At 39.8% G+C, this 26,469-nt stretch overlaps 2 protein-coding genes and 1 long non-coding RNA gene across 3 annotated transcripts in view; 1 reads left to right on the top strand and 2 right to left on the bottom strand.

Moving 5' to 3' along the window:
• Nucleotides 1-758: 758 nt before the first annotated feature.
• SLC35E3 (solute carrier family 35 member E3) lies at nucleotides 759-6,664 on the bottom strand. Its single transcript, XM_035333826.1, has 6 exons — nucleotides 6,610-6,664; nucleotides 6,056-6,462; nucleotides 5,843-5,953; nucleotides 4,566-4,724; nucleotides 3,512-3,594; nucleotides 759-3,040 (listed from the first exon to the last, which is right to left on the bottom strand). Exons 2-6 carry the CDS (start codon nucleotides 6,443-6,445, stop codon nucleotides 2,854-2,856), a joined length of 930 nt encoding a protein of 309 aa, XP_035189717.1. The 5' UTR covers nucleotides 6,446-6,462; nucleotides 6,610-6,664; the 3' UTR covers nucleotides 759-2,853.
• Nucleotides 6,665-7,216: 552 nt separating this feature from the next.
• NUP107 (nucleoporin 107) overlaps nucleotides 7,217-26,469 on the bottom strand; it is a 29,279-nt gene continuing 10,026 nt past the window's right edge. The window contains exons 9-28 of the mRNA XM_035333816.1: nucleotides 25,371-25,442; nucleotides 24,788-24,876; nucleotides 23,735-23,813; nucleotides 22,436-22,549; nucleotides 20,359-20,449; nucleotides 19,266-19,342; nucleotides 18,649-18,708; nucleotides 16,858-17,003; nucleotides 16,701-16,749; nucleotides 15,507-15,576; nucleotides 14,945-15,063; nucleotides 12,685-12,723; nucleotides 12,204-12,354; nucleotides 11,525-11,631; nucleotides 10,459-10,561; nucleotides 10,058-10,218; nucleotides 9,681-9,806; nucleotides 8,851-8,964; nucleotides 8,390-8,557; nucleotides 7,217-7,549 (exon numbers count right to left, since the gene is read on the bottom strand). Coding sequence (XP_035189707.1) covers nucleotides 7,442-7,549; nucleotides 8,390-8,557; nucleotides 8,851-8,964; nucleotides 9,681-9,806; nucleotides 10,058-10,218; nucleotides 10,459-10,561; nucleotides 11,525-11,631; nucleotides 12,204-12,354; nucleotides 12,685-12,723; nucleotides 14,945-15,063; nucleotides 15,507-15,576; nucleotides 16,701-16,749; nucleotides 16,858-17,003; nucleotides 18,649-18,708; nucleotides 19,266-19,342; nucleotides 20,359-20,449; nucleotides 22,436-22,549; nucleotides 23,735-23,813; nucleotides 24,788-24,876; nucleotides 25,371-25,442 — 2,043 coding nt within the window. The 3' untranslated portion in view covers nucleotides 7,217-7,441. The remainder of the gene's footprint in view (nucleotides 7,550-8,389; nucleotides 8,558-8,850; nucleotides 8,965-9,680; nucleotides 9,807-10,057; nucleotides 10,219-10,458; nucleotides 10,562-11,524; nucleotides 11,632-12,203; nucleotides 12,355-12,684; nucleotides 12,724-14,944; nucleotides 15,064-15,506; nucleotides 15,577-16,700; nucleotides 16,750-16,857; nucleotides 17,004-18,648; nucleotides 18,709-19,265; nucleotides 19,343-20,358; nucleotides 20,450-22,435; nucleotides 22,550-23,734; nucleotides 23,814-24,787; nucleotides 24,877-25,370; nucleotides 25,443-26,469) is intronic.
• Nucleotides 14,650-25,463, top strand: LOC118171078. Its single transcript, XR_004753030.1, has 3 exons — nucleotides 14,650-14,788; nucleotides 25,293-25,297; nucleotides 25,452-25,463. It is a non-coding gene; the product is annotated as an uncharacterized LOC118171078 (long non-coding RNA).

The following is a 26,469-nucleotide window of genomic DNA, read 5'->3' as shown; positions in this document are numbered from 1 at the left end:
CATATTAAAGCGATGCAGCAAAAAGCAGAGCAAGCGACTCTGCGCCTGGGTAAGTATCAGTGATTTTTCTCAAACTCTGCACTTACCTCAGGATTTGAAAGTTTGGCTAAGTATATTATCACAGTGCTTGCAGTAAAATGGTTCAGCCTCAAAGTCCCTTTCATCCCCTCCTTCCTTTTCACTGCTTTACAACCAACCACAGGATTAATTCCCACAGCCTCTCCACAGGCTTGTCTGTAAGGGAAGGAGTTGGCTGGTGCCCAAGTTCCCCTACTGCAGCACCGTACCTGCTCACTCCATTTTGCTCCTGCCCTGCTCCCGGCGCCATTCGGAGAGCGCTGGGACTTCCCTGCTCAGGGCTGGGGCAGCAGCTGGAGCGGTGAGCAGGCAGGGAAGCACGCGTGGCAACCCCTGGCACAGGGGAAAATGAGACTCTCTGCACCAGGGACCGCTGTGCAGGACAGGGGGAGGGAGTGCACGGAGCCTGGAGCATTCAGAAAGGAGCTTTGGGGGGAGGCTGAGAAGGAGGTGAAGAAAAGCAGCCAGGCAGCTTCTAAACGTGCAGGCATGTGTGCATCTCCAGGTGGGTCTGTGTACATGCACAGGTACACAGGCCAGGCACGCAGCCTCCCGCATTCATCACGAGTTCAGCCCTAAAACGTGCCAGCTCTGAAAATTACAGACAGAAACCCGAGTGGCACCACTTGGTCTTACACGCACCCTTCCCAGTTTTAATGCTTTGAACCATACGACAAAGAAAAAGTTCAAGATACTTTATTTGTTAGGTACAACAGGTGAATCTCAAAGGAGAGCTTGAACATATGAAAAAAAAAATCACGTCTCCTAAGTGACCTTTGAGACTTGGACGTTCCAGAAACAGACTGTATTTACAGCGTTTTGTTTTACACCATACCATTACCTTTCTCCTGCAGATCTGCTCCTCTCCCTACAGCGTCTTTTGTATTTTCAGACATTTGTTGTGTTCATTTTGCCACACTCCAGTCCCAGCCCTAATATTGTCGTCATGGAGGCTTCTAATCCAGTCACTGTTGGCTAAGCGTAAGTCTTTGTGGTTAACTATATTTTAGAAGAACTTGTGCACAGCACAAATTAATGCAAATGGCTTTTGTAGTGTATCTACTGAAGGATGTGCACCCAGAGATTGTCTTGTCTGAACACATCTTTCAGCAGTCCAGGCTGGATTTTTAAACTAATTATAGAATTACAAAAATGTATTAAAAACTATCCTTGGACCGGTACAACGGCTAGGATACAGTCAGTAAAGATGTGAAATTACTGGGGTACTTCTGGCTCTGAAATGTTATGGAGTATTACAGCGTAAGCGGAGGTTACACAGAGAAGTAACTGTTTCTTAAGCCATGAATGCTGTAACAGAATAAATAATTTATGAGCGTCAGAAGATCTACGTTGCTTCTTACATGAAGACTTAGCTCAGAGGAACTAAATATTTCTCTTGATGGCTGCACAACTTTAACACCTGTTTATGTTCACGTAATTCCCCTCTTTAAATCTGCTAGAGGTAGATGAAGACAAAATAAACTCCAAAGCGTAAGGAGTAAGATGCCGCAAATCGATTTGAACCTCGCAAATCTAGCGAACATATGCTTTCACCAGATTTACTGAGAGCATTTATTTCTCCTTTCCTTTTTAAAATAGAACAGTGCTCAGCTTCTCCTTCCTCCCATGCTGTCAAAATCAGTGCTCGCTACCGGCATGAAGTAATTTTCAAAGCGCTCCCGAATTAGAGCAGAAGCAGGTCCCACCTCGCGCTCCTCAGTCGCTTGGACACGTTTTTGGGGCCTTTCTGGTGAGTGACCGCTGCCTCGTTGGCGCTGCCCAGGCACCTGGCAGTGATCCCTGAAACGAGGGCGATGCCCGGATCCTGCCCAACGCACCTGGGGCAGGAGGTGGGCTGCTGGCAGCAGGGAGCCGCGCAGCCGTCACCCCCACCGCAGGCTGTGACCTTCCCAAAAATTCCTCCAGGAATGTTTTTGGCATGGGTGCCTGTGTGCACCGGCTGCAAAATATTTGGCGATTATTACCACAAAGTCGGAGATTTGATTAGGCTCGCGAGTACGTACAAGATCTCGTGTCCAGCCTCGGTTTTGGCACAGAGAAAATCATGAAGCAGCAACACGTTTTCTGAAATCACCGATGAATTCGTTAACGTCCCGACAGATCAGAAGGAAAACTTACGGCTGACAGTTCAAAGCCATTTTCCTGCTGTTCTACAGCTTGGCCCAAGGCTTCACGTTTTCCAACGTCTCCCTCCTCCAGTAATTTTATCTCGTTTCTTTAGCTGAAACTCATCAGTGTATTGAAGTCAAGCATACATAAGGAAGCATATAAGAAACAGCAATGAGTTTGGCAGCCCTGTTTAAGACAACAAAACAAGGTGCTTTTCCTCTTCATCATCCACCAGAGAAAAAGGAGGAAGCATCATTCCATACCAGAACATCTGCATTAAAGTGCCTCCGAGTTTCTTCACAACCATAAATACTGGCATGGCCACAAAGGCAAGATTACTTCTCTCTTCCTCTCTCAAAACAGTAGCCAGCACGATTTCGTTTGGTATGCAAAAAATATCATTCCTTTAGTAAAATTTCCACAGCAATTTGAAGTGCGCTGCTTTTTTTTTTTTTTTTTTTAAGTGACCATTTGAATTTGCAGAAAATGATAGGCCAGACCGAGCTGGGCACAGTTACAGAACAACCATCCTAAACTCAAACCATAGTTCAAAACGAATGAGGCAATTTTGTGCATTCTAGAACCAATGCATATTGAAATGCTTGTTTTCCTTCCCAGGACTCCCAATCTCCAGGAAACCTGGCTTTATGGACGCTGAGCCAATTTACTCTTATTGCTTTCCTGCTCGCTCAGCTTGAAGTGCGTGTAGGCTAAAATGCCCAGCAGCGTGCAGAGAATGCCAAGGCCTTGGTTAACAGACAGCGGATCCTTAAACAGGAGGCACCCTCCCAGGAGGGTGATGCAGAACTTGAAATGCCCGAACATGTTATATCTGGACGGCTGTTAAGGACTGCAAAAAGTAATATTGACATTTGCTGTTAACAGAAACACTCAGGAACGTCATTAATTACATCCAAGGCACGTAAAGGTGTGTCACGTGGACTTTATCTCGCACAACCTTCTAGCATCTCTGCACCCACGAGAAGAGTCAGCCTCCACGTACAGCCTTCCACCCGTCCTGCTCAGCCCATTGACACACCAATTCTTCCCTGAGGCAGCCAAACTCAGGCTAAATATTCTTTGTAGGCGTGAAGGTCACGTCAGTGAGCTAACTGCGGTTATCTGTACAAACCACGACCAAAGAAATAAAAGACACTAAAACATGAACGTGCTTCTCCAGCTTCATCATGTACGAGAAAACAGGTGGGTTACAACCCAGTTTTCCCACAGCAGATCCATCCAAATAAATACTAATATAATTTGTCTAGGAAGAGGAGAAAGAACTAGACGTTACAAAGGATACGTGACAGGTGACGTATTTCCAATGATCCAGTAAATGGACAAGTTTACCATGAAGGCTATTATACCAGACAGCAGTACCATTATCTGCGGATTAACGGACACAGTCAGCAACCCAGCACACTTTTGACCATCCGTAGACATTCCAGGTTATTTAGTTAGGTTCCTTTACTTTCAAATGCAAAATATCAGGCAGGAAAGACATATTGAGAACAAAACCAGAAACAACTTCAAGTCAGTACAGACACCGGCGATGTGTATGAGTGGCTCAGGGTATGATGTCCATAAATACACACTGATATAACCGCACGCCTTGTCTTCTTTACTCTCAATGAACAGTTATGAGTGATTTGGAAGGCCTGGCTACTCATACACACAGAAGTTACATTCTTCACCTTCGAGAGATGGTCAACAAAGAAGAAAAAAGAAAAATTACCCAATTTTACTATTCGGAATCCTTGCTATTCCATTCATAACCTCCAGCGCTACTAGAAGTTACCTTCCACCCGTGATGGAGTGGCGTGATCAGCAGTGGTGAGAAAACACCACTGGCTTTCTTTCGGTGATACCAAGGACAGCAGCTAAAGAGAAATTACAGCCTTCTTGGTGCAAATAAACTGGCCATTCTAGAGAGGAACCAATGCTGGCAACCTTCCACAGAAGAGGAGTTGAGAGTGGCAGAAGTGAGCATGCTTATCTCTTTTCTGAGTGGACAGTAAGAGCTGGAACCAGGGCACTTACATATTTCTAATTTAATACACTAGGGGAAGCTTCTGGATTTTGTCAGATTTTCCTGTTGTTCAGGTGCCTTCTAAACAGAAACAAGAATAAGGAGGTAAATCAACTGACAGACAAACTCCTCTATGAGGAAGCGGGGCAGACACAAGTTCTTTTGCCTTTTTTTTCTTCTTTCCACATGCCCCTCTCATCTCACCATAGTTAATGACTGTACAAAAATCTGTTTCACAAAGAAACAGACCTTAGCATCAAATATCAAATTTAAATACATCAGCAATGACGGCTTATTTAAGAATAAAAGAGAGTCAATGAAATCTTACCACAGCAGAAAGTGTCCAGGGCCCAAATATCCCCCCTTCTCCAAAGACTGGCTCGAAGAAGGGTATGATGAACAACAACATAGCTGAGGACATTGGTGCCTGATAGTACAGCAACTGCATAGAGTTTACCTGCAACTCGTGCTGCTTCGCTCCTACCCACTAAAACCAAAAGAGAAAGCTGTTAAACATGAGGGGGACAACCCCAGACCATTTACTAATACAGAGGGCGTGCCATGCAGACAATACTGGGTGACTGAACTGGTGAGCAGTATTGTCTACTGTTCCCTAACCAGAGGGCCAGGTGCTGGCCTTTGGTAAGCACGCAAGCAGCGGAACGCAGCCATGGGAGGAAGAAAGAGAAGACAGTGAAACCCCTCTCAGCTAAATGCCTAGCACCTAAGCCTTCCTTTTCCTTCCTTCCTGCCTGGCGGCAAGGTATTATACTTGAGCAAGCTGCTGCAGGGACCGCCTTTCACCCCCCTTTCTTTATATGCTACACTCTAAAGTGGAGAGCATGCTCGTAATATTGTGTACATCACTTGCTAATCCTCACTGACTGCAGCGTAGCTTATGCTGTTTTTCAATGCCATCGATTTACTTCCACAGACAAAAATTCTGTAGTTTATTGTCAGGAACATTTCCAGAGCTTTAGTTAAAAAAAGACTACCAAACGTAGTGACTTTTGCTCCTTTCATGTCTTGTTCACTGGTAACATGGATTCCAGTGCACAAGATATAACTTGGCTCAGTTTTTTGAAAAAATTACAGAATAATTTCACTCAGGTGCTACTATCATCTCTCCAGCACACAACCACCTGACGTTAGTGTGCACTGTCTCTCTCCTTCTGCCCCTCATACAGGACAAAAGACCATTATTTCTCATCCTGTGTGCTACAGGTTGCAGAGCCTTGCTTCTTTGGGGGGCACCGTGTATCTGCCCTGAACAAATTAGAGTTTAATGTGACGATGGCTTTCGTGTCGACATGACAGGTGACTCCAGCTTGGGAAGCATTTAGGGTCACGGCAGACAAGGTGCTGATCACGGGCTTTTAGTCCAGCACTACAGCAGAAAGGGCTAAGGCAATCCTCGGGCACACCAATTTTTCTCCCCATAAAAATCTTCCCCATCTGGGAAAGGCCCAGATGCGAGGTACTCGCAAGACCAAAGGCATTTTGGAGATGACCTCCACCCTCAGACCCCTGCCTGCCCTGACCAGCGGCGGGCGGCCCCCGTGGCCCCCCATCCCCACCCCAAGCCCCCCGGCCGCCGTTACCGACCACTTGGTAGAGTGAGGTGACCAGGACGCCCAGCGTGGCGAACACCATGCCGAGGGCACTGAACTTGACGTCGTAGTAGGAGTTGAGGAAGACGCCCAGCGTGATGGGCACCTGTGGGCGAGAGGCAGCGCCGGGCGCCTCAGCGAAGGCACCTCGTGACAGGGCTGCCCCCAAAGCCCCCCCAAACCCCCCAACCCCCCGCAGCCCCCTCACCAGCGTGAGCTTGATGCGCAGGGGGAAGGTCTTGCCGTAGGCCAGGCTCTGGATGGCCACGATGACCGGCGTGGTCATGGCCTTGGCCAGCTGGTAGGTGCCGATGGTGTTGCTCTGCAGGGAGAGGTTGGTGAAGACGACGAAGCCGCAGAAGCTGAGGGCCAGGGGCAGCACCTGGGCGGGCCGCAGGCTCTTGGGGGCGAAGGCGCCGAGCGCCTGGCAGAGGTAGAGGCCGAGCCAGGTGATGGCGAAGTGCACCAGGGTGAGGCTGAGGTTGGGGAAGCCCAGCCGCACGTACAGCCACTTGTTCAGGAACACGATGCAGATGGAGGCGGCCAGGTTCACCAGCAGCCCCGCCGCCAGCCGGCCCTGCGCCGGCACCCAGCCCATGGCGCACGGCGGGGCCGGCACCGGCACCGGCAGCAGCGGCAGCGGCAGCAGGGACCGGCCGCAGGGACCGGCAGCAGCGCCCCGATGGGCCGAGCCCAGCCCAGCCCCGGCCGCCGCCGCCTTCCCCGCCCCCGCGCCACGTGGCCCCGCGCCTTCCGGCGGCACCGCCCGCACCGGGGAGACGGGGACGGGCCCCGGCAGCCGGCGGCCTGCGTCCCGGCCGCCTTCCCCAGCCCTAGGAGGAGCGGCTGAGGGAGCTGGCGGTGTTTGGGCTGGGGAGGAGGAGGCTCAGGGGAGACTTCATTGCTCTCTGCAGCTACCTGAGAGGAAGGTGCGGGGAGCTGGGGGTCGGCTTCTTCTCACAGTAACAGGGCAAAAGGGAACGGCCTCAAGTTGTTCCAGGGGAGGTTCAGGTAGGAAATGAGGAGACATTTCTTCTCAGAAGAGCAGTCAGGCACTGGAATGGGTTGCCCAGGGAGGTGGTGGAGGCACTGTCCCTGGGGGTGTTCAAGGAAAGGTTGGACATGGTGCTTAGGGACATGGTTTGGTGGGAGATACTGGTGGAGGGGGATGGTTAGACCAGATGATCCTGGAGGGCTTTTTCAACTTTAATGATTCTTTGCATCCTCACCCCTTTTTTACCAAACCTTTGCACATTCTCCTACTGCTGAATAATGCTTCTGCTCTAGAGGCAGTGCTTCAGCATGCAGCAAGCACGTTAAGGAGGTTCACACATACATACAGAGAATTTAGATTAGAATGAACACACTGTTTGTTTGAAAACCACTTTTATTAGAAAAAAATACAAAAGAGGGCATATAACCAATATCCTCTCAAGTTGGTCAGAATCTTTCAAGTTCGTAACTTAAAGCTGAGCTGTTGTTTTTCTTTAACCAAAGATCAGAACAGCTTAACTGATGCATGTTTTTGATCTTGTTGTAATCGATGTGTCTAAACTTTATGTTCAAAAGTCTTTGCAAGTATCTACACAAAAATCTATGACTGAATTTCATATCCCAGTGGATCGAGGTCCTGGTCCAGAAGCATCAGAGAAGATTCCCTCAGTTTCTGTAGAAGTTTTCTGAGTTCTTCTTTTGAAAAGACCTAGGAATAAAAAAATACATAACTGAGTTATATTTGTTTACAACAAACTGCATGGATATCAAAGTAAATGGTAATTAATTGAGTCACACAATGTTTTCATCTATTTTTCAGTTAGGACAGTGTCCAAAACAGACATTTCAGAATGACATTTATTAAGGGAGTGGAAGCTGGTGGCAGTATTCAAAACCTGCAAATAATGTCAAGACAATTGTCTTAAAACTACTACAAAAATTATTGGAAAGCAGCCCAGTTTAAGTTTTCCTGTTATTGCTGCACATCTTATTAAGTCAATCTATGCAAGTACACCACAGTATTTTTCTTAGCATTGATGGTTCTCATCTGGTTTAGATTCCTTTTTTTATTTTTTATTATTATTTTTTTTTTTTTGGGGGGGGAAGCAGGGGACATTGTGCCTTTTTTGGTAATGTATTTTGGGGGGATTGTTTTTCAGGGTCTTGGAGGGAGAGGTTAGGTAAACCAAGTACTCCAAAATAAAATGTATTTATAAAATGTTCTGAAATGTAATGGAAAAAAAAAATCAGTTACAATTTTACAGCTCAACTTATATCAATAGTCCTCATCCAAAAATTAGTAACTGCACTACTCAGAAAAACTAAGTTATCATCTTCAGCAATGATGAATTTCAAATTTAATTCCTAGATTGCTTTCAGTCAGCACACAAAGAAACCCTTTACTACTGCAGCGAATGGGAAGAGATGCAGGAACTTAGGATGTTCAGTAACATATGGTATCTTCCTTTCTGTATAGAAGCTTTTCCCACAGTCAACCCACAGAAGTTTTAATTGGAAGCCAAGCTGTCTAGAGCTCTCAGTAACTCACCGTATAAAGCTTGTGTCGCTCAGAAGCGACCATGTCAGCTAATCTCAGGCACTCCTGATATTGTCCAGTACTGTGTAGCACTGTGTGCAGTAAAAAGCACATCATTGGCAGACACAGCTTGCGCAGCAAAATCATCTGATGTGTTCGTTCAGGGTCGTCCTCAGCATCCTTAGTATAGCAAAACATGTATGAGTATTATGAATATTTACCTTTAAAAGGCAACTCAACACAATCATGCAATTAGTAGTGTCAGAGGCAAAAAACTGGGCTAACCAGCCTAGACTGGACTGCCAGATCTGATCTATAAAGTAACTGAAGAGGAAGCAATCTGTAACCAGTCACAGCAAGGCCAGAGGGAATTATTGCTGAGTAAACAGGATGTCAAGCTAGAGATGACAAAGGTACAGCTGGGTACAATCCAGTGTTTGTGGTCTATGCTATGATATAAAAATGCATTTTACCTCTCTAACATCAACCATCCATCCTCCATCAACAAACAGCAACACGTTGTACATTTTCTCTTTCACATCAGCTGTAAGAGCATCCAAGAGACCTTTCCAAATACCGTAGTCCACCTGGCAAAGAAAAAAAATATCTGCTGCAAGACAGGATAATTTCCAAGGCTATTTTAACACAGAACCTTCACCTTGCATATAGCCGCTAGCGTAGCTCTAATGCAAATTACAAACTTCAGCCAATGGCTAAAACTTAGCCTGCTTCTAACAGCTACTGCCATCATCACTTTATTCCCTGTATAGAATATCACAAAGGTTGTTCAGGAACAGTCAAAGTCACTAGGAGAAGCTAACTTGAAATAATTTATTCCGTCATGCTTATAAAAACAATACTTGTATAAACTGACTGTAGCATATTCATACTGGACAGATATCCAAAAAGAAGTTCTGGAAAAAAAAACACACACACAGCAGCATCTTTCAGAAACGACAATGTTGCAAATAAATCAGAAAACGGCCTTCATCCTCCATTTCTAGGGAACGGTTAATAGCAAAATCAAGTAGTCAGATTTATTTATAATGCTGACACATATAATGAATATTTACCGTACGGTATTACAAGTACAGCTGTCACATAAGAAAGAAGCCTGAGAATGTATTGTGCAGCTGCCTTACTATTCTACTGTTTTATACTTCCCCTTTTCAGCACAGAAACAAGATATTTTATAAGAGTTCTTATGCAAAATGAGTTAGCAGACTTCTGTTTTATTAAACTAAGACTGCCTCCTATGCAAGAATATAAATATTTGCAGTAAATAACTTGAAATTTTACCTACCTCGTACTTTTTTTCTTTATGTTCATGGGCCACTTTTTCAGTAAAACTTGCTTGCGGCACCAAAGAAGGCTTCTGTGGAGCTGAGTTCATGTGTTTAAACCATTCATTGAAGGTTTCATGTGCTTCCTGGGTTGCATTAGAAACAATTGACATTTTTCACTCATTTCTAAGAATGTCATTAAATGCACAAAAGCCAGAAGTTACTTTGTAACAAGTATAGAAAGGACCTCATTATTTTGTGCACTTTCAGCTACAGTGCATCCCGGAATCAAAAATCAAATCAAATGGACAAAGTTTAGAATCTCACCACTGAGGCAAAGCCACCCTTATTTTTAAGTAATAACTTGAATATGGTTGAAACTATATTTGAAACTCACCAAATATGCTCGAATACATAAATGTTCTCTTATAGCATTGTCATCTTCAGCTGGAAGTGAACTTTCCATTCCCTGTTCTTCCCATTGGTTATATATTTCTGCTATAGAGTCCTGGGGAATCTTCACAAACACATCTTTTGCAGCTTCATGTTTCTTGGATGCTACAGGAATGCAAACTGAGTGTCAACAGCTTTGTACTTTCCATGCTTTATTTATATAAAAAGACAAATTGTAGCACAATTATTCATTAAAAGTAAAAAAGATGGATCAGACTGTGCTCTTTCTACTATACTGCCCATGCTTTTTAGCAGACTAGATTCAGAGTTACCTAAAATGTAATGCCAATAGTCAAAGAGAACAAAAACATTTAAAAAGTCTAGAGTATTTTTGAAGTATAGTACCCAAGAACTTCCTCATGATTGCATTGCTTTGCTTAAGTGCTTCTGCCCTCTGTGCAGGATCAAACACGAGCCAGTCAATTACATCTATTTTCAGCCGATCCGCCTGTAAAAGCCAACACATTAGTTAGATTCACTAACATTTCAAGCATACAGCTGGTGTTAAATACAAGAAATCAGGTCAACCAAACATGTAAGTTTCTAGAGATCTTTGGACAGCGTTTTAACATACTAGTAAGAATCACTTCATTCATATGTTTTGTATCAAAAGCTTACAAACCAAGCTCCGCAGTCTAGATTCAGCCAAAATCCATTTCCAAGTATTGCCAAGTCTTTCAGACCAACGGATGAACATCAACTCTCAAGAGTTTTTATGGATTACCTTGCACCTTCCTCAAACTTTAATATGATCACACTGCATAAACACGGTTTCTGGAACCCTTGCAATAAACCTGAGGGGTTCAATCGGCCAGCAACCAGCGTTTTCCAACTGTTGCCTTGGGTAAGCTACTGATTTTAGCTCAGACAGGGTGCAAGAGTAAACTTTTTACTAAAGGGCAAAACATTGCTACAAGTTTGCAACCTATCAGTTGCTTTCTAAAGGATACTCTGCAGAAAGAATGCTAGCTAGTAACTGCCTCATTGGCTCTGAAGCACTGAATTGGATGCAGCTGAATCAATAATGACGAAAAACCTGTCAGTAAGGCTATGTGTGTAGTAGCTAGAATATATTACTTGTAATGAGGTGCACCTGAGCCCCAGTGTCAATCCTCATCATTCTTAGAAGCTAGGATAATACCCTACTCTCAGCTACAACATATTTTGTCACAATTATTTCACTGGCTTTATCTTCAATTACTGCTCTCACACAAGCATGCTGCTGAGTGACACACAAACAGAAGAATTCATCCAATTCACCTCCTCACTTGGCCATAGGGAAAGCTTGTTTTCCTCACAGCCTTTTTCAAGACAATTTCCACCATTGTTTAAAGAGAAATATAGGTTACATATGGTAAAGGACTCTGTACTTTTCTGCAAACTGGAGTATCTGCCCCAAACATTTACTCACCTCTGTCGTGCCTGTGTCTAACATATGATCATGGTGACTGAATTCACCAGCATCCTTCTTGCGTATGTTTTCAACGACAGTTTTTGTTATCGCTGCAACGTCCAGACCTAGGTTAAAAGAGAATTGTGCAACAATGATCAGAAATTCAAACTTGCCACTGAATGAATCTCAAACTCTTGTCTGTACATCTTACTTCTCACTACTAGTGATCAGTCTAGTCACACTCACATTGCCATGCTAAATTACAGGCTTTTGATATAGAAAATTTCTTAATAGAAAATTTATTATAGGTATTTTAGATGAGTGATATCTGAGGTAACAGAAAACCCCAAACATCAATCCGTCCTGGGGATCTGCATATAGATCTATTTATTTGTCAAACTTCAGAGCATGCATTGAGACAGGAAGTGGGCACACACTTCCTGTTGTGTTTGGACATGATCCACAAGCAAAAGTGATATTTAGTTTACTTTACAAAAAGAATTGCAATGCCAGGTTACAGTTAGAAGACATAATGTAGGTACTCGACGAAGTGATCGGTACGCTAATTTTATTTAGTTGAAAAACAAAGAGATAAGAAGAAAACATCATCTTCATAGCTAGGTCTTGCATTAAGAACTGCAGAGAGACAGCATAACCCATTACATAAAACTATAATTAGAATATCAGCATATCTCACCTGCTTCTCTTGCTAATTCAAGACAGTGGTGGCGTTGATCACTTTCAGTAACATCTTCTAGAAACAGAGCATACTGAGCAACTGCTAGCTCTGGCGGCAAGTAGCTAACATAAAATGCTATTAAATCTGTGTGCTTCTCAGATACCAACCGCTGCGGAATAAGAAGTATGTATTAAAAAAATGTTATATTCCTCTGTGTAAACACTTAAGTTATGAACATTAAATAATGTGTAACACAGATGGCTGATTGTTTATTTTCATAGGAAAATTCAATTTATTTCTCAGCTTTTAAACAAAGGTCAGCAAATTACATCTTAGTCAAGCATTGCTGACAGTAATGCTGCATACTCAGCAAACGTCTTGTATCTTTTAAGAGAGTATGAACTGACTCATAGCTGCTTCCATCCTGTAACCTTAAGTCTTTTTTCTTCCTTTTTCTCTAAACTGTCAGAGAAAACAAAATATATTTTTGAAAGCTTACCTGAATGTAGGTCTTCAGGACTTCAACAGAAACTTCCTCCTTATTGCAAAAAAATATAAATTCAATTTGTATTAAATTGAATGAGATAAAGTATCTTATCTTTTTGGCTACATTACAGACAACTACTGTAACACAGAGGCAGGGTTATTTGCTCACCCATGCTTCAGTAACTTACACATTCCAACAAGCTCAGCTGGAAGAACTGTTTCTCTAACAGTGTGATTAAAAATACATGATGTATCTCCTGATTCAAAGGTTTAGCTTCAAATAATTTATTTCTCAGCAGCTAGTTAATATAGTTTGGGGTCTAATTGGAAAGTTACTTTTTGTTTTTTTTCTAATCTTCCCAGTTTACCATATAGTTTTTATTACTTAATAAATCCAGTGCCACGAAAACAGGTGACTATTGGAATGTGCCATAGGCTCTGCTACATGACAGAAAATTCTGATGTTTCTATACATGGGGGCGATGAAGAGAGACTACTTATCACCTGGCTCATTTGTTATAGCCTATACTAAATAGCAATTCCAAATACAGCCTGAACAACCGAGACTGCTTTAGCTAAGAACCAAATGTTTGTTACTGAAGAGCTACCATTTTAGTTTGATATGGTTATCTTGTGTCTATGCAGAATTATGTGTACACAGGAAAAAGCAGTTAGTGATGACCCTCAGAGGTTTTAAAAATTAAAGGAAACATCTGCTGAAGTGTATTTAGAATTCCTGCTCAGCCCACAAGATGCGTTAGCTCTTTTGCAGCTAACAGTCAACTGAAAAATCTAAAGTCATGGGACTGTCAGATGCTACAATATAGAAGTCATAATTGCCCAAATAAAGCAAGGTGCCAGCTCATCTTAAGATGTTTAATTGGTATGTATCTTACTACTGCCGACTCCAGTGCTATTAGTTTATAAATCACTTTCATGTTCCTTGAAGAAATTACTGGCAGTAACATCTTCTGTAATCAGCCATATTCGGTCTATACGCTGGAAAATGCTAGAAGCATGCAAACGGGCTTTTGTCAAATTCACATTATCATCCCTAAGTAACATAAAGCACTGCAACACTCAATAAAAACAAGCTTGCTTTATTTTTTGCCTCTGCACTTTGATACAAGCAGTACCTGAGGAGATTTTACTAAGCTTTTCTCTACCAGCAAGAAAACTAAACGTTCATAAGCACATACCTATAGAAATTGTACTCAGAACACCAAACAAGGAACTTCATAAAAGCCTGCACAACCTTCTCTTACTTCTGAGGTCTACTGAGTTGATTGAGTACCCTTCCTCCAAAATTTTGGAGGAGGTGAATTTACTGGCAGTAATCGACAATTGGTCATCATCCCACAGTGGAATTCACGTAGGAAATGGCATCTATTTGTTCCCTCTATTAAACATGCTAAGAATTAGTTCTACTGCATTGTAGCTTAAAGACCTAGTCTTATCAAGTTTTGATTCTGGCTAAAAACTATAGATATAAATAGCACCTGTTCTCCTTATTTAGCTAAATGATAACTAACTTCAAAATCAAGTTCAACAGGGGAGTGAAGCAGTGATTAGAGATGTGAAAAAAAAAAACAGCAACCACAAAGCTCAGTTTAAATCAGCTAACGAAAACACAGATACCTATTTTGCCAAAATATGTTACACTCAGAAACTCATAGGATATATAAGTGCTTCTAAATTTTAAAGTAGTAGAAAAGGAGAACTTCTAATTATTTGTGATTGCCTCAGAAAAGCGTAATTGGATCACATAGCTGCATCTGCATTTTTAGCATAAAGTGATTAGGTAGCTAGTAAGCTATACTTACTATTTATAGAAACTTACTATTTATAGAAAATACAGAACTGTTTTGGCTAGAAGCAAAAGGGGCCAATTACCTCAAGCAAGAGCATATACAAACTCCCAGCAATATGTACAATTCCAAGACCAGTGCTTAAGATTGGGTTATATTCAGAGCATCTTGGCTGTTCTTAATAAGCCTAACCTTGAATTTTGAGTCAGGTCCTTCTCAACAAAAGGCTTGTAAATAGAATCCATCATCCTCAAAAATATTTTCAAGCTGAATTGCAGGTGAACAGAATGCTCTTCTTAAATTTTGATTGTCGTGCTTTGGTTCCAAGATCAAATAATATACTACAAGCATGCAGCTCCTCCTCAGCCTGGTTGTAGTTTACCACTGTTGCACTAAGTTTATGTATTAACACACACACATTTTTAATTCAAAGAGGAGATATTGCTACGAGAACAGATCACTTACCTTAGTTTGCAGGCCCAAAGTGCGGAAAAACAGAATAAGATGTGTCATGAAACGAAGGAGGTGCCCTGGCAGCACACTTCTCTCTTTAGAAAGCCATTTGTTGAATTCTTCCATTAAACCTGTAGCCACCCAGGAAATGTCTATATTAGTCATATCCTGGGAAAAACACCTAAGAAGTATTTCAAAAACTCTGCATCTATCCAACAAATATAATTTAGCCTTACAAGCACAATAAAACAAAATAGCAACAGTTTGGGAAATATTCATCTGTTTGGCTTAAATATCTGCTGCATGCATTTTGTCATTTCTCAGAAAAAGTTGCAGCACCATTCGCACAAACATTCTGACACATTGACACGATTTCACGACTTCTTTCAAAACTCTTTTGTATGTCAAACTGCAGAAAGTCCCCATAGTTCTCGATTAAAGAAGCAGCTTAGCTTTTAGGTGGAGTTTGCCTACTGTGTGTTTCTAAAATCCATTCACATATAAAGATTCTGGAAAGGTCACTAGAAATAATGTAGTCAGTTGACATTTAAAAATCACTTAGAGAAAAGCTCACCATCCACATCTCCCAGTATAATGAATTTCTGAATCACATGGTAGTGTTCTTGGTTCTCCTCTATAACCCTCTAGGGAGGAAAAAGGAAAGTTCAAACTGTGAATAAAATCTTATAGCACAATATATAAAGAAAGCAAAGTTATAAATAAAGCAACGGTTCCTTAGGGGAAAAAACCTATCCTATTTCAAAGGGTATTCTGCATAAAAAGCAAAAGAAAATATACCCGTTATCTCCATGTCAAATTACAAGAATATTGACAAACTGAAAGACACAGAGCCAGAATATCGATCTGTGAAGTTAATACTTTCATGTAATGGAAAAAATTCAAGACCAAAGGCTTTTTGCTTTGAAGAGGAGAATAAACAACAACGTTACAGAGAGTATTCTACAAAGTCCCAGAAAAAGCAACATTTTGTGTAAAGCTGTAAAGAAAAGGCTTGTGAAACTTTAAGGAAAAGACTTTTTTCTGTAGAGGAACCGATGTATGCCATACAATTCAAAGGCACCTGTGAAATGGCCGTGTGGTGAGAATAGCACTAAAAGGCAACGGCAGCTGGGTGTATCTGGCTAACCCCATCGATCTGTAAGCTGTCCTTCAGTATGTCTTTGTCTTAGCAATACGATGAATGCCATGTCTGTTCCAACAACAGAAAGGATTTGATTCCCTTGAAACTAGATTTGATGGAATCAATTCAATTTAATATTTTCAAAATTAACAGGGAAGTTATATATTCCATCTTAAATTAAATAAATACCCAGGGTGTAAAGAAGAAACAGCCTGCTTAAGCAAATATGCTTCTTAATTTTCAAAGACCTGTTCTGAAATATGCACACAAGCCTCCTACAAAGAAAACTGCATGAAATCAATCCTTGCACATTCTATCAAAGTGTTAAATAGGTGATTTACTTTGTCTGCTTTGCATGCCTTACAGCACTTGGTAGTCCACTGTTTCTTTAGCAAATCTAGTTAGTTTGGCAGATACAGGACAAGACAAAACCTGCATCTTTTTCATCATTAAAAGGTGGCAAAAAATCCAACATTATCTGAATTGAAAAAGTACACATTACAAAGATATAAACCTATAGCAAACCAGCCACTGCACATATCTGAATGGTTCATTAAATAGTGGAGTACAACCTAGTGAATAATTAAAAACAGCAAACAGCGAGCAGAAACTGTAATCAATACATACCTTTTTGTCTGTTGCCTGAAGTTCTTCAAAAACTTTTTCTGAAGTCCAACTTCAAAGTAGGAGAAAAAGGGCAAAAAAACATTAGCTTGAGTATTGCAAAAGGATCACAAAGGATCTTTTGTTGAGTGTAGGAACATATTTGTTACTTAAAACTTACTTGGTTTCTAAATACTCTCTAGGGAGCTCTTCTGTCTCCTCTGTAGTTACGACTGACGTTCGGATTTCTTGCTCCACGAGAGTATCTACCATGACCCTGAAATATGCCCAAACAGTATCTTCCCAGGTATCACAAACTGGAAGAAGCTATGCATTTAAACAAAACAAAAGAGCAAATGTTATGAGAGATTGAGAACCATCAGATCCAAACACAACAACTGTAATTTAGGATCAGACTTCCTGCTCCAACACAGACCATCTCGAACAGCAACCTTTCCTTCATTAGTGTAGGATGCAAAAAATCCCTTCACTAAATAACGCTCTACTTCCTTGACTATTTTAAATTAAAGGTTGTCAAAATAAGTCCTCCTATTTCCTCCTTTCACGGGTGACACCGCTCTGATACCATTCCCTCTCTTGTGTAACAGCTCAGATAACCAGTACAGACGAAAACTGTACTCCCCTTGTCTACTGGGTCATTTGTCAGCGGGATCACTTTCCCGTACTGGTTTATGTTATGGTTGCACGAGTCACTGTGGAATAATGAAAGGTGAAGGGCAGGAGGAAGGCATCTGCGTCAATGACACCTTGGAAGTCTTTGAACTGAGTCACTTTATTCAGAAACTAAGAGGATGTAGACACAAAAAAATATATACGCATAATGATGTAGCTATATGAAGTAATATGTATATATATTAATTCTCACTGCACCTCTACAGTTGGTAACAGGACGTTTGAAAAATCTCAAGTTGAGAGATAAATGAGCAAGACAGCTCAGATAATACTATTATATATAGACTAATAACTCCCTTTGGAGAATCTAAAGCTTTATATCCAGCTCTTCTCTGAATCTTATTAGGCTCTTTCAGCAGAGAAACCCTGGGACAAGTTCCAGAGACAACACACTTCATGAAGCACTTTTCTCTTGCAGAGATTTTAAGATTACTGAAATTACTGAAAACAGTTTCATTACTGAAAACATTTCATTAACTGTCTCTTTCTTCTGCAACAAGAAGGTGAACGCTTTGCTCCATACATCTGCACAGTTTTATGATGCCTTCTTCTGTCAAATAACTGATTTTTAAACTTCAATGACTAAAACCAGAAAACATTCACTATGACCCCTCCCTTTATTTTCTGAGTTTTTTTTTTTTTTTTGATACATCACTCTAAGATGGGGTGATGTCAACCTCCTCAAGTAGGAGATTATCACTGATTAATACAACAGCAAGTAAACCTTTATGATATTGACTGCTACTTCCCTCCTTGTTCTTTAAAAGAAAAATCCCTACTTAGGAGAGCACAACAGTACCTGGAGAACTAAAACTAAGAAAAGGGAGAATTACATAGAGATAAAAAGTATCGCACAGAAAAATGAAAACTACTGATAGTGAAGTTTGGTTACAAAGTAACACTTGGATATGCCAACTTGTCTAACGCTTGCAACTTAAAGCACTGACAAATCACAATACTGTGCATGAGCAGAAAAATGACTATATACACTCCTAAGTAATATTAAAATGAAAAATAAATAACAGAATGGAATTAGGATGGATTGTACTGACAGCTAGCATGAATAATACTAGCAGAGGTTTATCAAGTATATTTAGCTAAGGCATGAAAATCCTAGAGATCACACTGAGTAAAGCAGAACTGTTTGCCATTGTCATGTCTACTAGATTTTTGAAAGCACATTAAGCAGTAATTGCAGCATGTCTGATGATGGAATTGTCACACATAAGAAACCAAATGTACAACTATCAAACACCATTCACTAGGAGGCTTGACGTACCTGTTTGAGGTTTCCACTGAGTGCTGCATAGATTGCTCTCTCATATCTATTAAACTGCTCCTAAAATAAGCAGTTGAAAATATAACTGAGTTAAAAGCATGTATGTTTTCTGATCACTTTAAATTTTACTAGACGTTAATCCATTACAAAATGTTCCACTTGTTTCCAAAAAAAAAAAAAAAAAAACCACCAACAAAAAACCAAGAAACTGGAAAATCCCAGGATATATCAGGAGCCAAAATAAAAAATATCAAGTGACTTCCCCTTCCTTAGCAAAACATTGTAACTTATCTGAAAAATTTGCATAGATCTGGAAAGACAGCAATGTTTTTTCCTTTCCCACTCAACCGAGTCAAGATGAAAATCAAAGCCAGTGTGAGCATTTTCACTTTCAACCAAATAAAAAAGGCATTTCCTAAGCCTTAAAAACTGGTGAAAATTATGTAGATTTCTCACTGTAAGACGTAACTATATTATTTCAGGAGTCCTCTTAGAAACGTTACCAACAAATCCTAGGAGCAGCAAACACGAAGGGTAGGTTTACTTAAAATCACGTTATCGAGCTCAAAGAAATTCATCTTTATATGTTAATATCAAGCAAATTAACATCATCTTACCTCTTCAGCCATACGCCAACAACTTATTTTCCAAATGCACCTGTATGGATTCCCTTCAACAGGCTCCAGCTCTTTTCCTATATGCAAGGGATAATTAAACAAACATACTATTAAAAAATAAGGAGAAAACAGTGACAAGGTAGAACCTATTTTCTGTTATTAATCCTATCCCAATCCCTTTGAAACTCTTCCCAAAGCTTCTCAATGCTTTTGACTGGGCTGCGGGGCAGCTTTTCTAGGAAGTCTAGTAAATACACAACTACAAATTACAGTATTTTAAGTCTTTACCTGCTATTTTGCCTTGCAAAAAATCATGGTTTTGAGTGCAACGTATCTATTTGCATTTAGAAAACACAGAGTTAGGGATTAAATTAATTTTTATAATGCTGCTATTCTGCAGGACTCTGCATGAGAGCGTGCATTACGGAAAAAAAAACAATACATAACTGCGGACAAGGTGGATAACACTCAAAACAAGGCTAGGACACCAGTGAATTGTGCAGATAAAAATATAGTGGAGTATCAGGACCCCAGAAGTAGGAAAATAGTATGCCTTCCAGTCCCGGCTGTGCCTAGCATATACGACATGTTCTTAAATCCTTTGGGATCAAAATATTATAAAAGCATATCTTTTTCCTTCATTAACATTTGCTGAACTCAAGTCCTACTGTGCCTTTCTGATGCTAGATAGAGGTTTTTTTTTTTTTTTTTTTTTTTAGTCTGTAAGCAACGAGACCTTTGCTAGATGGCAGAAGTCAGATGTTGAGAAAATACATAATGAAACATTATATGGTAGTGGAAAAGATCTGTACGGAATTCCTAGACATCCGTTTCCTAGACATTATGCTTGCTTTTCAAAAAGAAAATGACTTTAGTGTGTTAAGTGAATTCAGTGTTCTCAAACCTTCAACTAAAACCATTGCACATTAGTATTTATGAAGGTTCAACAGACATTTTAGATATAAGAAAGGCCCTGAAAATGTAAAAACAAACAAACAAAAAAAACACCACAATTTCTTTTTGCTATAGACAGACATTAAGAGAAAGCCCTCTGCCCTATTCTTATACATCAAGTGCATTGGGAAGCAGATACCTCCATTTCTGTTAGGATCGTGATACAATTTCCATCCTTCCAAAGTTGCTGCTCTCCAGGCCTGACCACATCGTTTGCATAAGCGTTGTGCCTGAAAAATAATGCATTTTCTCAGCAATGGACTTCAAGGTAGGAAACCCAACAGTTTCTCCATTAAAAATGTAAACATTATTAAAATAGTTAACTTGCAGAGAGATTGTAATACAAAAAATAACTACACAAAGAACCTTAAACTCAAAAGAACTGAGAGCTGAAAGTCAATAAAAACACATCAGTTTGTTTTTCACTAAATATTTCGTTTTTTCTGTCAGTACATAGTGCAATACGAGAAATACACTACAGTCCCACCCTAGTAGCTTAGACAGCTGTTACACATCCTTCTGATAAGCTCACGTTAAGGTATCACCTTGTTGCTTAGATGGTATAATCCATCTCTTCACCTGCTTCTCTAAACGACTGAGCTTTCCAAACCCCTCAAGCACTTCTGAAGCCAGCTATCCTAGTTTTCCCATGATACTCAACAGTCTACTCACTAGCACAAAAAGGTTTAATTCAAAGCTATTTTGAATAGCATGGAATGTAAAACAGAAATTGTGAGAAAAAAAAGCAACAAAGCTTGTTTAGAATTCTAATCCTACACCTCTGGAAAAAAATAATCAGCTAAAGATTATCTGATTAGTCTGACTGGTATCATTCCAACACCAACAAAACACCGTGAACAGCAAGAGAAACTGCAATACGTGGCCTTGGTTTGTTCAGCCAACCTCCATTTGCTTCATGCTGCACACGTTCCACCATTTTGGGAATGATAACAAAGAAAAGAAAAGACAAACAAGCCAACACGCTGGTCTAGCTTAGGAGCTGTACATTATATGTGGTAATGGAAATGAACCAAGATTCACTGTTAATTCAGAGTAAACTCTAAATAAACTTATTATTTCAGTAGAGAGTAAGCTACTCCATGCTTATCAGACAGTAGCAACATCTAGCAGCTATTGAAGAACAACCAAAATTGCAGATTTATATTAATACTCTGCAGCAACATGGTCTTGTGCCCATACTATCAGAAAATGAATGGATATGTACCATAGGGGAACAAAACACTAGCAAGTAACCATTTTCCTAAGTCTAACGTGTTGGACACAAGAAATCTCATGTTCCTTTTCCTTCCTATTAACCAAATATTATTACAGGTATGTAGGGCCAAGTACAAGGGACTGAGTTTCCAGCTGAGGCCTTTGACAACACAACTATTTACACGATTCAATCACACAAGCTGCTTTGCAACTGGAAATCTTTACTGAGAACAGCTTCAGGACTGCCTGGATGTTACTCAGATAAGGAATAATGCAAAGTATATGCAACATATATTCAGTAAGATAGGGCAACAAGCAGAATTGTAGTAAAAGAGTTAATGGAGGAGAATTATGTGCTTTCTACAATATTCAGATAGGCTTTCATAGCTTTTGCTGCTGAAGACCCTACCAAACAATAAATGTAACAAAACAAAAAGCAGAATCCTAGCCATGACTCTCCCTCAACTCCATTCAGATCATATAATCAAGGGGACCTCAGAGGAGCAGAGCAAGTAAAAGCTGCTTAATTTAATATTTTTTTCTAAGGAAAGCATACATCAAATCTTTTTCTCTCTCTCTAGTTAAAATTATAAGCATGTTCCATTCAACATACTCAAAAGGAAGCCTGTATGATAATCCACCGATTATCATACGTGCAATTAGGAAGTTATCTGAAAAATCCAATGTTTTCCTGGAAGTATTTATCAAGCCACTACAGTAAAAAAAAAAAATTACACTGTCAAACAACCAAAATATAAAGGTGCAACTTTATTCCATAGCATCTATTCTACACCTGAAATTACTTAACTAAATGCGAGACTTTTTAACTACAATTTTAGCAATCTATCACTGTCTTATTGATACTTAATTGAAACTTAAATCCCTACAAGACAGAATTAAACAGACATTTTAGTACACAGCTTGTCATTAGCTTTAACAGTAAGATTTTAAATAAGTTAAACTAGTTAACCAAGAAGATTCTTCCACTTTCCATGGCTTACCTCATCTGTCATGCCTGCTCTGATGAGAGTAAAGAGATACTTCAATAACCTTGCATCATCTTCTCGATCCAAATCATCAAGTGGCAGTTTCTGTCTTATAGGAGCATCTGGATCCTGCAAGGAAGAAAGGCACCATCCATTCACACAATACATCTCTGCCTCTTCCAATGATTTCCTGTCCCGTTTTATAACTTTGAGTCACATCTTCACGTTGGGACAATATGCTATACAGCCAACATATCTAGAGTAATACTCTCCTGTCTCTCCCTTCTTCTTTCTTTATTCCTTTTCTGTTACTGTTCCTATCAGAGGGAGCCACTGCAGTCTCTTTATTTACTCCACCACCTTGTCTTTGCCTCAGATGTCTCGTCTTCCAGCTCTTTTCATCCTTAAACATCCTTTACCATTCTGCCTCTCCACCTACTAGTTTGTCCTTCTCCACCTTCTCAGAAGCCTTTTCTAGAGCTATATTTGCTTCTATTTAATCCAAACAGATTTTCTCAAGCCACTTTTCAATCAATGCATTGATCGCTCCCCAGTTGTGTTCATCTTCCACGACTGCCTTGCTGTCAGAGACTTCATTCTCTCCTTCAGCTGGACAGTCTTTCCTTCCCTTGACTTCCCTCCTGTCAGCTTTTAGTACAGTAGCCCTCAAGAAATCCCATCATTTATGGGATTTAGTTTCATTGCACTAGTTACTGCATAAAGACAGCATGCGCTTACTTGTAAGAGCTTCCAATCAGTTCTGTAAACTTTCCTACTTATGAATCTGAGTTTGTTTCAGACAAAAGCTACTAACAAAACCATTTATTTCACTACATAGACCACAGGTACTTGTGCTAGAAAAAGTGATGGCTGAAATAAAACAGATGTTTACATATCTCAAAAGAACTCCGGAAATGAAGGATCCTGGCTCATTGAGTCTCGTCCATTGCTACTGACTTTACAACATGTTCAAACTTCCAATTAAAATCAATGAAGTTTACTTCATCATCATAAAAAGCTTTTCTAAAATCTCATTCACCTGTCAGATCTAATAATTTGTTTTCTTAATTGTTCTACAACGTCCAACTTCAACACTAACATCTTCTCCTCAGCTAGTTCCTTACTGCTTCACAATTCTCTACTGATTTTCACCTTTCCAAACTTAGCATTCTGCAATTTTTAGACAGCACAACAATTTTTAGATAGCATAACTTTCTAAAAATTGGTGGAATGCTGTGAAAATAGCATATATACTCTCTCTAATCCAATTTATACCCATTTCAAAACCAAGTCGTATATTTAAATAAAACCTACCAACTCTGTTACAAGAGCTCGAGAACTTCCGATGAACGTACATAGCTGTCGCTGCTTCAGGATATGTAGTGTATTCTCCCTGAAAGCAATGAAATGCTCTTCAGAAAAAAAGGTTTTAGAGCAACCACATTTTAATAAGACAAATATTAAAAAATACTTAATACTTGTGGATAAGTGGAATAGGATTACAGAAAAGACATACCTGGTTTGGTTTGTCTATCAATGGACTGTGTTAGTGAAAACGTAAATTTTCAGTATAAGTACAATAATAGAATCAATTCACATAGTTTTGATTTCTTTCAAAAGCATCCATTATTCCAATCATTCATATATTTAAACTATGAACTGATTTCTCCATAAGCAGAATTTCTCAATAGCATTCACTGTAGTCAGTCTAGGGCAGAAACTCAAATTCCGTTGAACACGATTCCAAAAGCCTGTGTTCAGCCATCTACTGGGATCAAGTTTACCCTAGGCAACTAGAACCAAAAGCAGGCTTTGGTCTTTTCTGCCATAAAATCCACCACTGATAAAAAAAAAAGATTACAATAATGACTTCTGGTGAAGGATCAATGACACAAACTTGAACAGGCAAGTTGACAAGACTTGACAAGAACTTGAACAGGCAAAAAGTGACAAGAACTTGAACAGGCAAAAAGTAAAGCCAGACAAAGAAATGACCACCTGAGAAACAAATAAGAAAGGTTTTATCTAGCGTAATTAACAGGTTGATCAGCAGGTGACCATCTCTTATTGTTCCTTATTATGAAAAAATGAAACCTTCATCTGGGTAAAGAGTAAATTAAATTGCTTTGATGGCTTTCCTTTCACCTCCTCCTCCCAAAAGCAGTACTTGACTTTTGAGAAGACAACCTTTAAGTTGGGGAGGAAGCTAAATTTTACACCTAAGAATTGAAGGAAAAGAAGTGAACAAACTGACCAACTTTTAAAAAAAACAGTTCTTCAGAGTGATTTTGGATCAATTCTGTATCCAGGTATGTGAATTTTACACTTGAAGGAAGCCTGTACACAAAACAGAAAGTCTGAACTCACCAATATACAGATTTTGCATAAAACTCTATATTATCAGAGAAGTCCCCGATTTCATCCTTGGCAATGCTCTCTAGCCAATCTACCACCATCTGGAATGATAGGAATTTGCATTTTTAAGACAAACATTTAACAAGTAATATTTTAACTGTCTTCCCCTCATCTCTAAATCTACTTGTTATCTACAGAGTAATCAAAAGCTGTGTACATCCTGAGACTATACCATTACAAGTAGCCAGTTTGAGGGTTGTTTTGGCACTTAATCTATTTCTCACTAGATACTGCAGTTACTAGAGTGCTACTAGTTTATTAATCATTATCACAGTAACAGATGCTCCACATAAGAATAGCTCTCAGCCTTCCATCCTCTCCAGCCTAGCTTGAAAAACGTTGCTGATCTTTAGAAACTAAAGAGCGATATTTCCACACATACAAATAACATGCCTGAATGAATACAAAGAAGTGTTAGAAACTGCTTAATTAAGTGCGCATAACTCATTTTCTGAAGCTTTTGTAATATTTGTGTTACAAACATTTAAGTGTCTATTGGTCTATTTCCATTCTCACTGTAAAAATTTTGTCATACCTGGCTTTGTCGAACAAATGAATCTTTCTGAAACAAGTTTTCTATATTCGTCTTCTCACTCACATTTATAGGCTATGTAAGAAAATGTTGATTAGTACTTCCTGGAAAAGAAAACTTGACACAAAAACACGAATACCAAACTGAACACATTAACTTACAGATTTTCAACAAGTTCAGCACACTACCTCTCCCCTGTCCCTTTGCAAACAGACAACAGCACACATTTGTTTTATTTGGATGATCGTGTACATTCCGTTATACTAAAATCTGTACAACTAAGACTGAACATAGTTCAAATGTATGGCCACAGAAAGATTCTACGTAGTAGATCCACCACTTCCACTGCCTGCATTCATATTATCACAAATTTTGCTTATTACTGTATATGTCAAAAAAGTGGACATTTTCCCAGATCACATAAACTGTAAACATGAACAAGGAGAAAAAAGAAAACAAAACCAAACCCAGCCAAAACACACAAAAAATACACCCCAACCTCCTGATACTTCTTCCTGCTCTCCTGCATTAATTTAGCTTTCTTGCAACAAAAGAGAACAGAATATGCATCTTCCTAAAAAATACAGATAGGAAGAGACTTTATTTTGGCACAGCAGTGTTTAATTTAAAAGTTCTGACAACTTTGCAGTGGGAATTGTAGATGAAGCTAACTCATGACTGAGAAAAAAACAGCAACAATCATAAATTTTACAAAGGCAGAGTCACTTTGCTTATTGTTTTGTCTTCCTAAGCATATTCTGGCAGCAAAGGCTGGGAAGACTGTATTGACGTAGACAAGACGACTAGAGCTGAAGTAAGAATGATACAAAAATTTGTATTTCTTTTGAGATAAATTAGAATCAGGACTGCAAAGTACTACACAGCTTGAGACCACATGCACTTCTAGGCAAAGCAAAATTATCTCTGCCCCAGGGAAACATTATCACTACCAATGCAACTTTTAAAAATAAATATATAGTTGCTTCCAGTGGATTTTCCAAGTATGTGGGGAATACTTAATGAAACAAAACCAAGTATAGTTAATACAAATTCTTACAATAGTATTTTTCTATTTAGAACTGAGTATTTAAATTCACATTTT

The sequence above is a fragment of the Oxyura jamaicensis genome, chromosome 1, assembly GCF_011077185.1.
Source record: "Oxyura jamaicensis isolate SHBP4307 breed ruddy duck chromosome 1, BPBGC_Ojam_1.0, whole genome shotgun sequence".
In the NCBI taxonomy this organism is placed as follows: domain Eukaryota; kingdom Metazoa; phylum Chordata; class Aves; order Anseriformes; family Anatidae; genus Oxyura; species Oxyura jamaicensis.
The sequence above is the reverse complement of the archived record's forward strand: the minus strand, read 5'-3'. Positions and strand labels throughout refer to the sequence as shown.

Excerpts from the sequence above, each read along its gene's own strand:
- SLC35E3 (XM_035333826.1), bottom strand. The coding sequence starts at position 6,445 with ATGGGCTGGGTGCCGGCGCAGGGCCGGCTGGCGGCGGGGCTGCTGGTG. Across the intron at positions 5,954-6,055 it reads TGCGCATCAAGCTCACGCTG|GTGCCCATCACGCTGGGCGT; the intron begins GTGAGGGGGCTG and ends TCTCGCCCACAG. Across the intron at positions 3,595-4,565 it reads CCTGGACACTTTCTGCTGTG|ATAATGGTACTGCTGTCTGG; the intron begins GTAAGATTTCAT and ends GTTAATCCGCAG.